This window comes from Rhinoderma darwinii, chromosome 7 (assembly GCF_050947455.1).
Source record: "Rhinoderma darwinii isolate aRhiDar2 chromosome 7, aRhiDar2.hap1, whole genome shotgun sequence".
NCBI classification, from domain to species: Eukaryota; Metazoa; Chordata; class Amphibia; order Anura; family Rhinodermatidae; genus Rhinoderma; species Rhinoderma darwinii.
The window spans coordinates 145203336-145217120 of NC_134693.1; the positions used below are offsets into that span (position 1 = coordinate 145203336).

General features: G+C 49.3%; 1 protein-coding gene across 2 annotated transcripts; it reads right to left on the reverse strand.

Moving 5' to 3' along the window:
• Positions 1–1233: 1233 nt before the first annotated feature.
• On the reverse strand, positions 1234–11619 carry LOC142656962 (uncharacterized). 2 transcript variants are annotated; one of them, XM_075832008.1, is made up of 4 exons: positions 11306–11619; positions 10898–11168; positions 9663–9751; positions 1234–2225 (listed from the first exon to the last, which is right to left on the reverse strand). In XM_075832008.1, exons 2-4 carry the CDS (start codon positions 11161–11163, stop codon positions 1315–1317), a joined length of 1266 nt encoding a protein of 421 aa, XP_075688123.1. In that variant the 5' UTR covers positions 11164–11168; positions 11306–11619; the 3' UTR covers positions 1234–1314. The 2 variants fall into 2 exon arrangements, with proteins under 2 accessions (XP_075688123.1, XP_075688122.1); XM_075832007.1 differs by having other exon boundaries at positions 10898–11619.
• Between the last annotated feature and the right edge of the window lie 2166 nt (positions 11620–13785).

Genomic DNA, 13785 nt, shown 5'->3' on the forward strand with positions numbered 1-13785 from the left:
GCCGCAGCTTCTTGTGAGTCACTGATTTCTCCTCCATCGTGTCTTTCTGGTCTCACGATCCACAGCACAGAGGAAAAAAGCCAAATGTTCAACCGGGGGATGGGAGGAGAACATTGTCAGATCCTTCATAGTCCACCAACCAGGCCCCCCAGAAAGGAGAATTTCCCTCGTGGTCCCAAGTGACGAGTAGACTGGATCATTATTAAGCCATGCCACAGATTCACCGCTCTTACCGGAAAGAACCAGCGCCTGAAGTCGGCTATGCCACAGGTTCACCGCTCTTACAGTAAAGAAGTTTTGTCACCTCGGGAGATTGAAGCTTTTTTTTTTCTCATGACGGAGGGAGCGCCCCCTTGTCTTTTGAGGGGGTTTTACATGGAGCCGGTTATCACTATATTTCCAGTATGGGGTCCCTTGTATATTTATATAGGGTCCTCATGTCCCCCCTCAGTCGTCTCTTCTCAGGGATAAATCGGTTTCTTTCTTTTCTTCTTTCCTCTTCTCTGAGATTCTCTGCGTCTCTTATTAGTTTCTCTTCTTTGTATTTTTCCTCCTTTCTATGAACTGGAGCCCAGAACTGACCTGTATATTGTAGATGAGGAGTCACTAATGCTTTATATAGAGGTAATATTATATCCCCCCCCAGCCCAGGCCTTTATAATACAACACTATATCCTGCTGGCCTTACAAGCAGCTGACTGACATTGTGCTGCAGCCTATGAGGGACGGGGACGAATGTCTCGGAGACTCCACCTGCTGCTGGTTCTTAGACCTGATGATGTACCGGTAAATCGGTGGTTACTAAATGATAATCATCCGAGTGTCCCCCTCCCGTGCTCAGTGTCGCCCCCTGCTCACTAATATACTGAGTAAGAGCTGTTAGAAGGAGGGAGAAGAGACTGCGCTGAACACAATTCTGTCTCGGGGTCGTCAATAAGTAAGAACAAGCAGCTGCTGACAAATTTCTCCTTGGAGTCACATTCAGGAACTTCCTGCCACCATTTATAGCAGCCACGGAGCTATTATTTAGTCACAGAGTCAGCCAGGCTTCATCACAATGCACAGTATCTGCTATCACCACCCCTTCGCTTACACTGAAGGCCGGACCCAACGTTCAACCTTAGAGAAATGCCTATAAAATGGATGGAGGGCTATAACCCCGCCCCCAAGGAAAATTACTATAACCCCGCCCCCTAGGAAAAGGAACACAAGGGCTATAACATAAGACTTTACTTTGAGGAGGTAGAAAACATTTAACTAAAACAAAACAAAAACGTGAAGTAACTCGAAGGACGTGGCATGAAAATATGTACATTACAGGTTGTAATCTGCTCCCAGTCCACTCCGCAGAAAATAATCATCCTCCAGATCTAGGACTAATTCAATCATCCAATCATCACCAGGTGCTGGCTCAGTGATGTCACCTTGTGCTGGCTCAGTGATGTCACCTTGTGCTGGCTCAGTGATGTCACCTTGTGCTGGCTCAGTGATGTCACCTTGTGCTGGCTCAGTGATGTCACCTGGTGCTGGCTCAGTGATGTCACCTGGTGCTGGCTCAGTGATGTCACCTGGTGCTCGCTCAGTGATGTCACCAGGTGCTGGCTCAGTGATGTCACCAGGTGCTCGCTCAGTGATGTCACCAGGTGCTGGCTCAGTGATGTCACCTGGTGCTGGCTCAGTGATGTCACCTGGTGCTGGCTCAGTGATGTCACCTGGTGCTGGCTCAGTGATGTCACCTGGTGCTCGGTCAGTGATGTCACCGGGTGCTCTGTCAGTGATGTCACCGGGTGCTCTGTCAGTGATGTCACCGGGTGCTGGTTCAGTGATGTCACCTGGTGCTGGCTCAGTGATGTCACCGGGTGCTCTGTCAGTGATGTCACCGGGTGCTCTGTCAGTGATGTCACCGGGTGCTCTGTCAGTGATGTCACCGGGTGCTCTGTCAGTGATGTCACCGGGTGCTGGCTCAGTGATGTCACCGGGTGCTGGCTCAGTGATGTCACCGGGTGCTGGCTCAGTGATGTCACCTGGTGCTGGCTCAGTGATGTCACCTGGTGCTGGCTCAGTGATGTCACCGGGTGCTGGCTCAGTGATGCCCTCTGCTGGCGGTGTTGTATCATCTGGTGTCAGGTTCAGGACACCCAGAACAAATATAGAGGCCTCGCTGATATCAATGCTCCAATCCAAGTTGCGTGCAATCTCCGCCATTACCGGGGAGCTGGTTCTCTCTAAATGTCGCACGAAATGAAAAAAAAAAAATACAAGCAAGTTAAACATAGAAACGCCACGTCCACAGCCGCACGACTGGTGATAGTCCTGCCCCCTAGGAATCAGGGATCGTATAACAATGGCTCGTTCCCCATAAACCGCAGTCATCCTTCCTGTCCCAGATTATCGGCCAGGAATAGTGGATCTGACCACCCGGGCACCACCTGAAGGTCTCACACTAATGACTGGAGAAGAACGACTTAAATACGGCAGTGAGACGCTTAGAAGGAGTCAGGACTTGGTCATGTGGGGATAATAATGACAAGCCTCATCCTCCACATATTCTACCCAATGGCAGTAGTCCTGGATCTCCGGAGCAATGATTCTGGCCTAATTTATAGTGGCGTGGCTGTTACCAGTCATGTGATATTCACCTGTCCTACAGTCATCCTCCCCCAGCCTGACATGTCTGATAACAGAGAACAATAGATTGTATTCACCTGTCCTACAGTCATCCTCTCCCCAGCCTGACATGTCTGATAACAGAGAACAATAGATTGTATTCACCTGTCCTATAGTCATCCTCCCCCAGCCTGACATGTCTGATAACAGAGAACAATAGATTGTATTCACCTGTCCTACAGTCATCCTCCCCCAGCCTGACATGTCTGATACCAGAGAACAATAGATTGTATTCACCTGTCCTACAGTCATCCTCCCCCAGCCTGACATGTCTGATAACAGAGAACAATAGATTGTATTCACCTGTCCTACAGTCATCCTCTCCCAGCCTGACATGTCTGATAACAGAGAACAATAGATTATATTCACCTGTCCTACAGTTATCCTCTCCCAGCCTGACATGTCTGATAACAGAGAACAATAGATTGTAATCACCTGTCCTACAGTCATCCTCCCCCAGCCTGACATGTCTGATACCAGAGAACAATAGATTGTATTCACCTGTCCTACAGTCATCCTCCCCCAGCCTGACATGTCTGATACCAGAGAACAATAGATTGTATTCACCTGTCCTACAGTCATCCTCCCCCAGTCTGACATGTCTGATAACAGAGAACAATAGATTGTATTCACTTGTCCTACAGTCATCCTCCCCCCAGCCTGACATGTTTGATAACAGAGAACAATAGATTGTATTCACCTGTCCTACAGTCATCCTCCCCCCAGCCTGACATGTCTGATAACAGAGAACAATAGATTGTATTCACCTGTCCTACAGTCATCCTCCCCCAGCCTGACATGTCTGATACCAGAGAACAATAGATTGTATTCACCTGTCCTACAGTCTTCCCCCCAGCCTGACATGTCTGATAACAGAGAACAATAGATTGTAATCACCTGTCCTACAGTCATCCTCCCCCAGCCTGACATGTCTGATACCAGAGAACAATAGATTGTATTCACCTGTCCTACAGTCATCCTCCCCCAGCCTGACATGTCTGATACCAGAGAACAATAGATTGTATTCACCTGTCCTACAGTCTTCCCCCAGCCTGACATGTCTGATAACTGAGAACAATAGATTATATTCACCTGTCCTACAGTCATCCTCCCCCCAGCCTGACATGTCTGATAACAGAGAACAATAGATTGTATTCACCTGTCCTACAGTCATCCTCCCCCCAGCCTGACATGTCTGATAACAGAGAACAATAGATTATATTCACCTGTCCTACAGTCATCCTCCCCCCAGCCTGACATGTCTGATAACAGAGAACAATAGATTGTATTCACCTGTCCTACAGTCATCCTCCTCCAGCCTGACATGTCTGATAACAGAGAACAATAGATTGTATTCACCTGTCCTACAGTCATCCTCCCCCAGCCTGACATGTCTGATAACAGAGAACAATAGATTGTAATCACCTGTCCTACAGTCATCCTCCCCCCCAGCCTGACATGTCTGATAACAGAGAACAATAGATTGTATTCACCTGTCCTACAGTCATCCTCCCCCAGCCTGACATGTCTGATACCAGAGAACAATAGATTGTATTCACCTGTCCTACAGTCATCCTCCCCCAGCCTGACATGTCTGATACCAGAGAACAATAGATTGTATTCACCTGTCCTACAGTCTTCCCCCCAGCCTGACATGTCTGATAACTGAGAACAATAGATTATATTCACCTGTCCTACAGTCATCCTCCCCCCAGCCTGACATGTCTGATAACAGAGAACAATAGATTGTATTCACCTGTCCTACAGTCATCCTCCCCCCAGCCTGACATGTCTGATAACAGAGAACAATAGATTGTAATCACCTGTCCTACAGTCATCCTCCCCCCCAGCCTGACATGTCTGATAACAGAGAACAATAGATTGTATTCACCTGTCCTACAGTCATCCTCCCCCAGCCTGACATGTCTGATAACAGAGAACAATAGATTGTATTCACCTGTCCTACAGTCATCCTCCCCCAGCCTGAGATGTCTGATAACAGAGAACAATATATTGTATTCACCTGTCCTACAGTCATCCTCCCCCCCCAGCCTGACATGTCTGATAACAGAGAACAATAGATTGTAATCACCTGTCCTACAGTCATCCTCCCCCCCAGCCTGACATGTCTGATAACAGAGAACAATAGATTGTATTCACCTGTCCTACAGTCATCCTCCCCCAGCCTGACATGTCTGATAACAGAGAACAATAGATTGTAATCACCTGTCCTACAGTCATCCTCCCCCCAGCCTGACATGTCTGATAACAGAGAACAATAGATTGTATTCTGTCCTACAGTCATCCTCCCCCAGCCTGCCATGTCTGATAACAGAGAACAATAGATTGTATTCACCTGTCCTACAGTCATCCCCCCCAGCCTGACATGTCTGATAACAGAGAACAATAGATTGTATTCACCTGTCCCACAGTCATCCTCTCCCAGCCTGACATGTCTGATAACAGAGAACAATAGATTGTATTCTGTCCTACAGTCATCCTCCCCCAGCCTGCCATGTCTGATAACAGAGAACAATAGATTGTATTCTCCTGTCCTACAGTCATCCCCCCCAGCCTGACATGTCTGATAACAGAGAACAATAGATTGTATTCACCTGTCCCACAGTCATCCTCCCCCCAGCCTGACATGTCTGATAATAGAGAACAATAGATTGTATTCACCTGTCCTACAGTCATCCTCCCCCAGCCTGACATGTCTGATACCAGAGAACAATAGATTGTATTCACCTGTCCTACAGTCATCCTCCCCCAGTCTGACATGTCTGATAACAGAGAACAATAGATTGTATTCACCTGTCCTACAGTCATCCTCCCCCCAGCCTGACATGTTTGATAACAGAGAACAATAGATTGTATTCACCTGTCCTACAGTCATTCTCCCCCCAGCCTGACATGTCTGATAACAGAGAACAATAGATTGTATTCACCTGTCCTACAGTCATCCTCCCCCAGCCTGACATGTCTGATACCAGAGAACAATAGATTGTATTCACCTGTCCTACAGTCTTCCCCCCAGCCTGACATGTCCTGATAACAGAGAACAATAGATTGTAATCACCTGTCCTACAGTCATCCTCCCCCAGCCTGACATGTCTGATACCAGAGAACAATAGATTGTATTCACCTGTCTACAGTCATCCTCCCCCAGCCTGACATGTCTGATACCAGAGAACAATAGATTGTATTCACCTGTCCTACAGTCTTCCCCCCAGCCTGACATGTCTGATAACTGAGAACAATAGATTATATTCACCTGTCCTACAGTCATCCTCCCCCCAGCCTGACATGTCTGATAACAGAGAACAATAGATTGTATTCACCTGTCCTACAGTCATCCTCCCCCCAGCCTGACATGTCTGATAACAGAGAACAATAGATTATATTCACCTGTCCTACAGTCATCCTCCCCCCAGCCTGACATGTCTGATAACAGAGAACAATAGATTGTATTCACCTGTCCTACAGTCATCCTCCCCCAGCCTGACATGTCTGATAACAGAGAACAATAGATTGTAATCACCTGTCCTACAGTCATCCTCCCCCCAGCCTGACATGTCTGATAACAGAGAACAATAGATTGTATTCACCTGTCCTACAGTCATCCTCCTCCAGCCTGACATGTCTGATAACAGAGAACAATAGATTGTATTCACCTGTCCTACAGTCATCCTCCCCCCAGCCTGACATGTCTGATAACAGAGAACAATAGATTGTATTCACCTGTCCTACAGTCATCCTCCCCCAGCCTGACATGTCTGATAACAGAGAACAATAGATTGTATTCACCTGTCCTACAGTCATCCTCCCCCCAGCCTGACATGTCTGATAACAGAGAACAATAGATTGTATTCACCTGTCCTACAGTCATCCTCCTCCAGCCTGACATGTCTGATAACAGAGAACAATAGATTGTATTCACCTGTCCTACAGTCATCCTCCCCCAGCCTGACATGTCTGATAACAGAGAACAATAGATTGTAATCACCTGTCCTACAGTCATCCTCCCCCCAGCCTGACATGTCTGATAACAGAGAACAATAGATTGTATTCACCTGTCCTACAGTCATCCTCCCCCAGCCTGACATGTCTGATAACAGAGAACAATATATTGTATTCACCTGTCCTACAGTCATCCTCCCCCCCCAGCCTGACATGTCTGATAACAGAGAACAATAGATTGTAATCACCTGTCCTACAGTCATCCTCCCCCCCAGCCTGACATGTCTGATAACAGAGAACAATAGATTGTATTCACCTGTCCTACAGTCATCCTCCCCCAGCCTGACATGTCTGATAACAGAGAACAATAGATTGTAATCACCTGTCCTACAGTCATCCTCCCCCCAGCCTGACATGTCTGATAACAGAGAACAATAGATTGTATTCTGTCCTACAGTCATCCTCCCCAGCCTGCCATGTCTGATAACAGAGAACAATAGATTGTATTCTCCTGTCCTACAGTCATCCCCCCCAGCCTGACATGTCTGATAACAGAGAACAATAGATTGTATTCACCTGTCCCACAGTCATCCTCTCCCAGCCTGACATGTCTGATAATAGGGAACAATAGATTGTATTCACCTGTCCTACAGTCATCCTCTCCCCCAGCCTGACATGTCTGATACCAGAGAACAATAGATTGTATTCACCTGTCCTACAGTCATCCTCCCCCAGCCTGACATGTCTGATACCAGAGAACAATAGATTGTATTCACCTGTCCTACAGTCTTCCCCCCAGCCTGACATGTTTGATAACAGAGAACAATAGATTGTATTCACCTGTCCTACAGTCATCCTCCCCCCAGCCTGACATGTCTGATAACAGGGAACAATAGATTGTATTCACCTGTCCTACAGTCATCCTCCCCCCAGCCTGACATGTCTGATAACTGAGAACAATAGATTATATTCACCTGTCCTACAGTCATCCTCCCCCCAGCCTGACATGTCTGATAACAGAGAACAATAGATTGTATTCACCTGTCCTACAGTCATCCTCCCCCAGCCTGACATGTCTGATAACAGAGAACAATAGATTGTATTCACCTGTCCTACAGTCATCCTCCCCCCAGCCTGACATGTCTGATAACAGAGAACAATAGATTGTATTCACCTGTCCTACAGTCATCCTCCCCCCAGCCTGACATGTCTGATAACAGAGAACAATAGATTGTATTCACCTGTCCCACAGTCATCCTCTCCCAGCCTGACATGTCTGATAATAGGGAACAATAGATTGTATTCACCTGTCCTACAGTCATCCTCTCCCCCAGCCTGACATGTCTGATACCAGAGAACAATAGATTGTATTCACCTGTCCTACAGTCATCCTCCCCCAGCCTGACATGTCTGATACCAGAGAACAATAGATTGTATTCACCTGTCCTACAGTCTTCCCCCAGCCTGACTTGTTTGATAACAGAGAACAATAGATTGTATTCACCTGTCCTACAGTCATCCTCCCCCCAGCCTGACATGTCTGATAACTGAGAACAATAGATTATATTCACCTGTCCTACAGTCATCCTCCCCCCAGCCTGACATGTCTGATAACAGAGAACAATAGATTGTATTCACCTGTCCTACAGTCATCCTCCCCCCAGCCTGACATGTCTGATAACAGAGAACAATAGATTATATTCACCTGTCCTACAGTCATCCTCCCCCCAGCCTGACATGTCTGATAACAGAGAACAATAGATTGTATTCACCTGTCCTACAGTCATCCTCCTCCAGCCTGACATGTCTGATAACAGAGAACAATAGATTGTATTCACCTGTCCTACAGTCATCCTCCCCCAGCCTGACATGTCTGATAACAGAGAACAATAGATTGTATTCACCTGTCCTACAGTCATCCTCCCCCAGCCTGAGATGTCTGATAACAGAGAACAATATATTGTATTCACCTGTCCTACAGTCATCCTCCCCCCCAGCCTGACATGTCTGATAACAGAGAACAATAGATTGTAATCACCTGTCCTACAGTCATCCTCCCCCCCAGCCTGACATGTCTGATAACAGAGAACAATAGATTGTATTCACCTGTCCTACAGTCATCCTCCCCCAGCCTGACATGTCTGATAACAGAGAACAATAGATTGTAATCACCTGTCCTACAGTCATCCTCCCCCCAGCCTGACATGTCTGATAACAGAGAACAATAGATTGTATTCTGTCCTACAGTCATCCTCCCCCCCCCCCAGCCTGACATGTCTGATAACAGAGAACAATAGATTGTATTCACCTGTCCTACAGTCATCCTCCCCCAGCCTGACATGTCTGATAACAGAGAACAATAGATTGTAATCACCTGTCCTACAGTCATCCTCCCCCCAGCCTGACATGTCTGATAACAGAGAACAATAGATTGTATTCACCTGTCCTACAGTCATCCTCCCCCAGCCTGACATGTCTGATAACAGAGAACAATAGATTGTAATCACCTGTCCTACAGTCATCCTCCCCCCAGCCTGACATGTCTGATAACAGAGAACAATAGATTGTATTCACCTGTCCTACAGTCATCCTCCCCCAGCCTGACATGTCTGATAACAGAGAACAATAGATTGTAATCACCTGTCCTACAGTCATCCTCCCCCCAGCCTGACATGTCTGATAACAGAGAACAATAGATTGTATTCACCTGTCCTACAGTCATCCTCCCCCAGCCTGACATGTCTGATAACAGAGAACAATAGATTGTAATCACCTGTCCTACAGTCATCCTCCCCCCAGCCTGACATGTCTGATAACAGGGAACAATAGATTGTATTCACCTGTCCTACAGTCATCCTATCCCCAGCCTGATATGTCTGATAACAGAGAACAATAGATTGTATTCACCCGTCCTATTCCCTCGATTGTTATTAGCAGTGGGGGTGGGGAGGGTTTGGGAGCCTCAACAGTGAAATCTGTAGTACTCCCCAGTCTGATGTTTCTGAGCAGTAGACTCGTTACTTTGTGTTGCTCACCGATAATCTCCAGCAGGTCCTGAGTGATGTCCGGGCTCAGATCTCGGGGAAGATTCTCACCGCCCTGTAGTGATTGGTGACATTCCTTACTGTATGGAAGGGAGAAGTATGAGGTGTGACTGGAGTATAAGACATGATGAATAGTGAGTGCAGCTCTGGATGTGACTGGAGAATAAGACATGATGTAATAGGTGAATAGTGAGTGCAGCTCTGGTTGTGATTGGAGTATAAGATGATGTAATAGATGAATAGTGAGTGCAGCTCTGGATGTGACTGGAGTATAAGACATGATGTAATAGGTGAATAGTGATTGCAGCTCTGGATGTGACTGGAGTATAAGACATGATGTAATAGGTGAATAGTGAGTGCAGCTCTGGATGTGACTGGAGGATAAGACATGATGTATTAGGTGAATAGTGATTGCAGCTCTGGATGTGACTGGAGTATAAGACATGATGTAATAGGTGAATAGTGAGTGCAGCTCTGGCTGTGACTGGAGTATAAGACATGATGTAATAGGTGAATAGTGATTGCAGCTCTGGATGTGACTGGAGTATAAGACATGATGTAATAGGTGAAGTGATTGCAGCTCTGGATGTGACTGGAGTATAAGACATGATGTAATAGGTGAATAGTGATTGCAGCTCTGGATGAGACTGGAGTATAAGACATGATGTAATAGGTGAATAGTGAGTGCAGCTCTGGATGTGACTGGAGGATAAGAGATGATGTATTAGGTGAATAGTGATTGCAGCTCTGGATGTGACTGGAGTATAAGACATGATGTAATAATTAGTGAGTGCAGCTCTGGATGTGACTGGAGTCTAAGACATGATGTAATAATTAGTGAGTGCAGCTCTGGATGTGACTGGAGTATAAGACATGATGTAATAGGTGAATAGTGAGTGCAGCTCTGGCTGTGACTGGAGTATAAGACATGATGTAATAGGTGAATAGTGATTGCAGCTCTGGATGTGACTGGAGTATAAGACATGATGTAATAGGTGAAGTGATTGCAGCTCTGGATGTGACTGGAGTATAAGACATGATGTAATAGGTGAAGTGATTGCAGCTCTGGATGTGACTGGAGTATAAGACATGATGTAATAGGTGAATAGTGAGTGCAGCTCTGGCTGTGACTGGAGTATTGCACACGATATAGCAGTGGTGTTTTTGTCCCTCATGACATCGTTGACGTCGCGGTGATCACATGACCACCGTCCGCTGCCTTGTACCTTAGTAAGTTCTTTTTTGGAGACGAGTTGGCGCGGGGGAGGTGCGGGCTAGTTCTGTGATTGGAAGGTTTTCGGATGTCGATCTGTTGGGCGCTGACGTATTGCGGAGTCAGCCAGACGCTGGCATCAGGTGACGTGCCGTGGCGGCCCCGTATCGTATCCGTGCGCTGGATGAGGGCGGAGTGTGTGATCGCCGGGGGACCCTCCAGAGCCCTCCGGATCGCAGCGGACAGATCACTCCGGCACCGCTCCAGTTTCTCCGACATCGCGCCTACAATAGAAAGCCGAAACTGCAGACGAGAGCGGGAAATGTCCGACTTGTCCTATTCAGCCGCTTGTTGCATCTGTTTCTGGGAAAGCTGGGTGACAACCAATATGGCCGCCATCACAGCTCCCAGAGGTTGTTACCATGGAAGCAGGGGATGTGTGGTGTCGCCCGGGTGACGCTCTCTGGGGTCTGGTGAGGGACGTTTGGGTCGTGCCCTCGCGATAGATTATAACGGACGCATCGTATTACGTAAGAGCCGGCGGACGCGTCGCCCGTAGATCAGGATCTTACGTTATCTGCATCGGACGACCATGACACGGGGACAGGACTCAACTGAGGACCCTGTATCCACGGCAACAGTGACAGCCAATCACAGCGCAGGATGCGAGGCCATCAGCGTGTAGCCGGGGGTGTATAGCTATAAGAGGGCGCTCGTCCCGTGCCGGCAGCCATGTTGTAGACTGCGCCGAGGACGTCCTCCTGCCAGAACACGGGGGCCATTTATAAGGATATGACAACCAATCAGATGTGAGCTTTCATTCTTCAACCCCCCCCCCTCTCAGTAAGAATTGGACTGGTTGCTACGGACGACGGCTGCGTTATAAGCGGCCGCGGATGGGTGACAATGGCGGCTCCTGATTCACGGGTCACCAATACAAGGCTTCCCGAGGGCCAGCGAATCAAAGGGTTAACAAAGCAGCGCAGCCAATGGGGAGCGGCGCCAGGAGCCCACAGCAGGACGGACATCGCCACAGTTACTGCGCCAACACCTGCCGACCGCCATCAAGGGACAGGAGACGTCCCGTCCGCAAAGAAGCCAGCACCCCTCCCCCACGTCTCTCTTGTGGGTTTGTTACAGTGTATCAGCGCAGGTCACATGGGGCAGACTGGATACAACTGTAAATGTCTCAGCTGTGAGAGGTCAGGACAAGTCTTTGACAGCAAGCAGAGATCTTGACAATGATGAGGCAGTAGAACTGTTAATTTACAGAGGATCGGCCCTAAAATAATCCCCACCCCCCGCGTCATGTGCTCGAGACCCCCACATCATCACATGGGAATCGGCACCCCTATCATCCAGTCACCTCTGATCTCAGTAAACAGAGGCCTGCGCTCATGACCTGAAGCCCCCCGGACCCCCTCACCCATATACCATTCCCTCATTTCACGGCCCCCTCCCCCGCTGGCTGCGGAGCAGCGGCAGCCGTCATCATCGCTGCTGATCAGACACTTCCATGAGGTCACACGAGCGCTCGTTCTCAGGATATGAGCGGAATGATCGGGAGGACGGGGAGGGGTTAATACCAGCGTTCGTTCGCGTATTTACGTGGCGCCGGCAGCGCGTGGTTTACACCGGGAGACGTTCTGACGACTGTTTTTTCTGGCCGCATAAAAGATCCGATCAGCCGACGAATGATTCTCGTTTCTGTTGATCACACCGTGTGCACCGGCTATGGGGGCACTCGTGATTGGTTGTTATGGGCAGCACAGCCCCCCCCCCCAGGACAATGCTGGGAGTTGTAGTCTCAGCGCTCACGGTCACTTCCTGAATTGCGACACTTGTGACTCAGACAAATAAGGAAGAAACCGGAGGCGACGAGCCGGGAGACGACCTCGTTACGCCACATTCCTCGCCGCCACGTAACACCTCATCAGTAAAGATCACCAACCCTTCATGTGGAGGCGGCCGTCTCAGAAAACTTTTCACGTGCCCGAGGTGTTTATTAGTGGGGGGTCCGAGTGCTGAGACCCTCACTGATCACTGAAACCAAGGGGGTGAAGCGCTCAGAAGACCGCCGCGTCCGTCACCCGTAATGGCATCAATGGGACTTTTCCGGAAGACGGGATGGTTATATTTATGGATTAAACTGGCCGGATATCTGATCGTCCCCCCAACACTCATCACGGGAAGACTACTCCATATATCACAGGCCGACGAGCCCCCGCAACCTCATCACGGGCCGACGACCCCCCCCGCACCCTCATCATGGGCCGACGACCCCCCGCACTCTCATCATGGGAAGACTACTCCATATATCACAGGCCGACGAGCCCCCGCAACCTCATCACGGGCCGACGACCCCCCCGCACCCTCATCACGGTCCGACGACCCCCCCCGCACCCTCATCACGGGCCGACGAGCCCCCGCACCCTCATCACGGGCCGACGACCTCCCCCCGCACCGACGACCCCCCCGCACCCTCATCCCGGGCCGACGACCCCCCCGCACCCTCATCCCGGGCCGACGACCCCCTCGCACCCTCATCCCGGGCCGACGACCCCCCCGCACCCTCATCACGGGCCGACGACCCCCCGCACCCTCATCACGGGCCGACGACCCCCCGCACCCTCATCACGGGAAGACTACTTCATATATCACAGGCCGACGAGCCCCCGCACCCTCATCACGGGCCGACAACCCCCCCGCACCCTCATTACGGGCCAACGACCCCCCGCACCCTCATCACGGGAAGACTACTCCATATATCACAGGCCGACGAGCCCCGCACCCTCATCACGGGCCGACGACCCCCTGCACCCTCATCACGGGCCGACGACCCCCCGCACTCTCATCACGGGAAGACTACTCCATATATCACAGGCCGACGAGCCCCCGCAC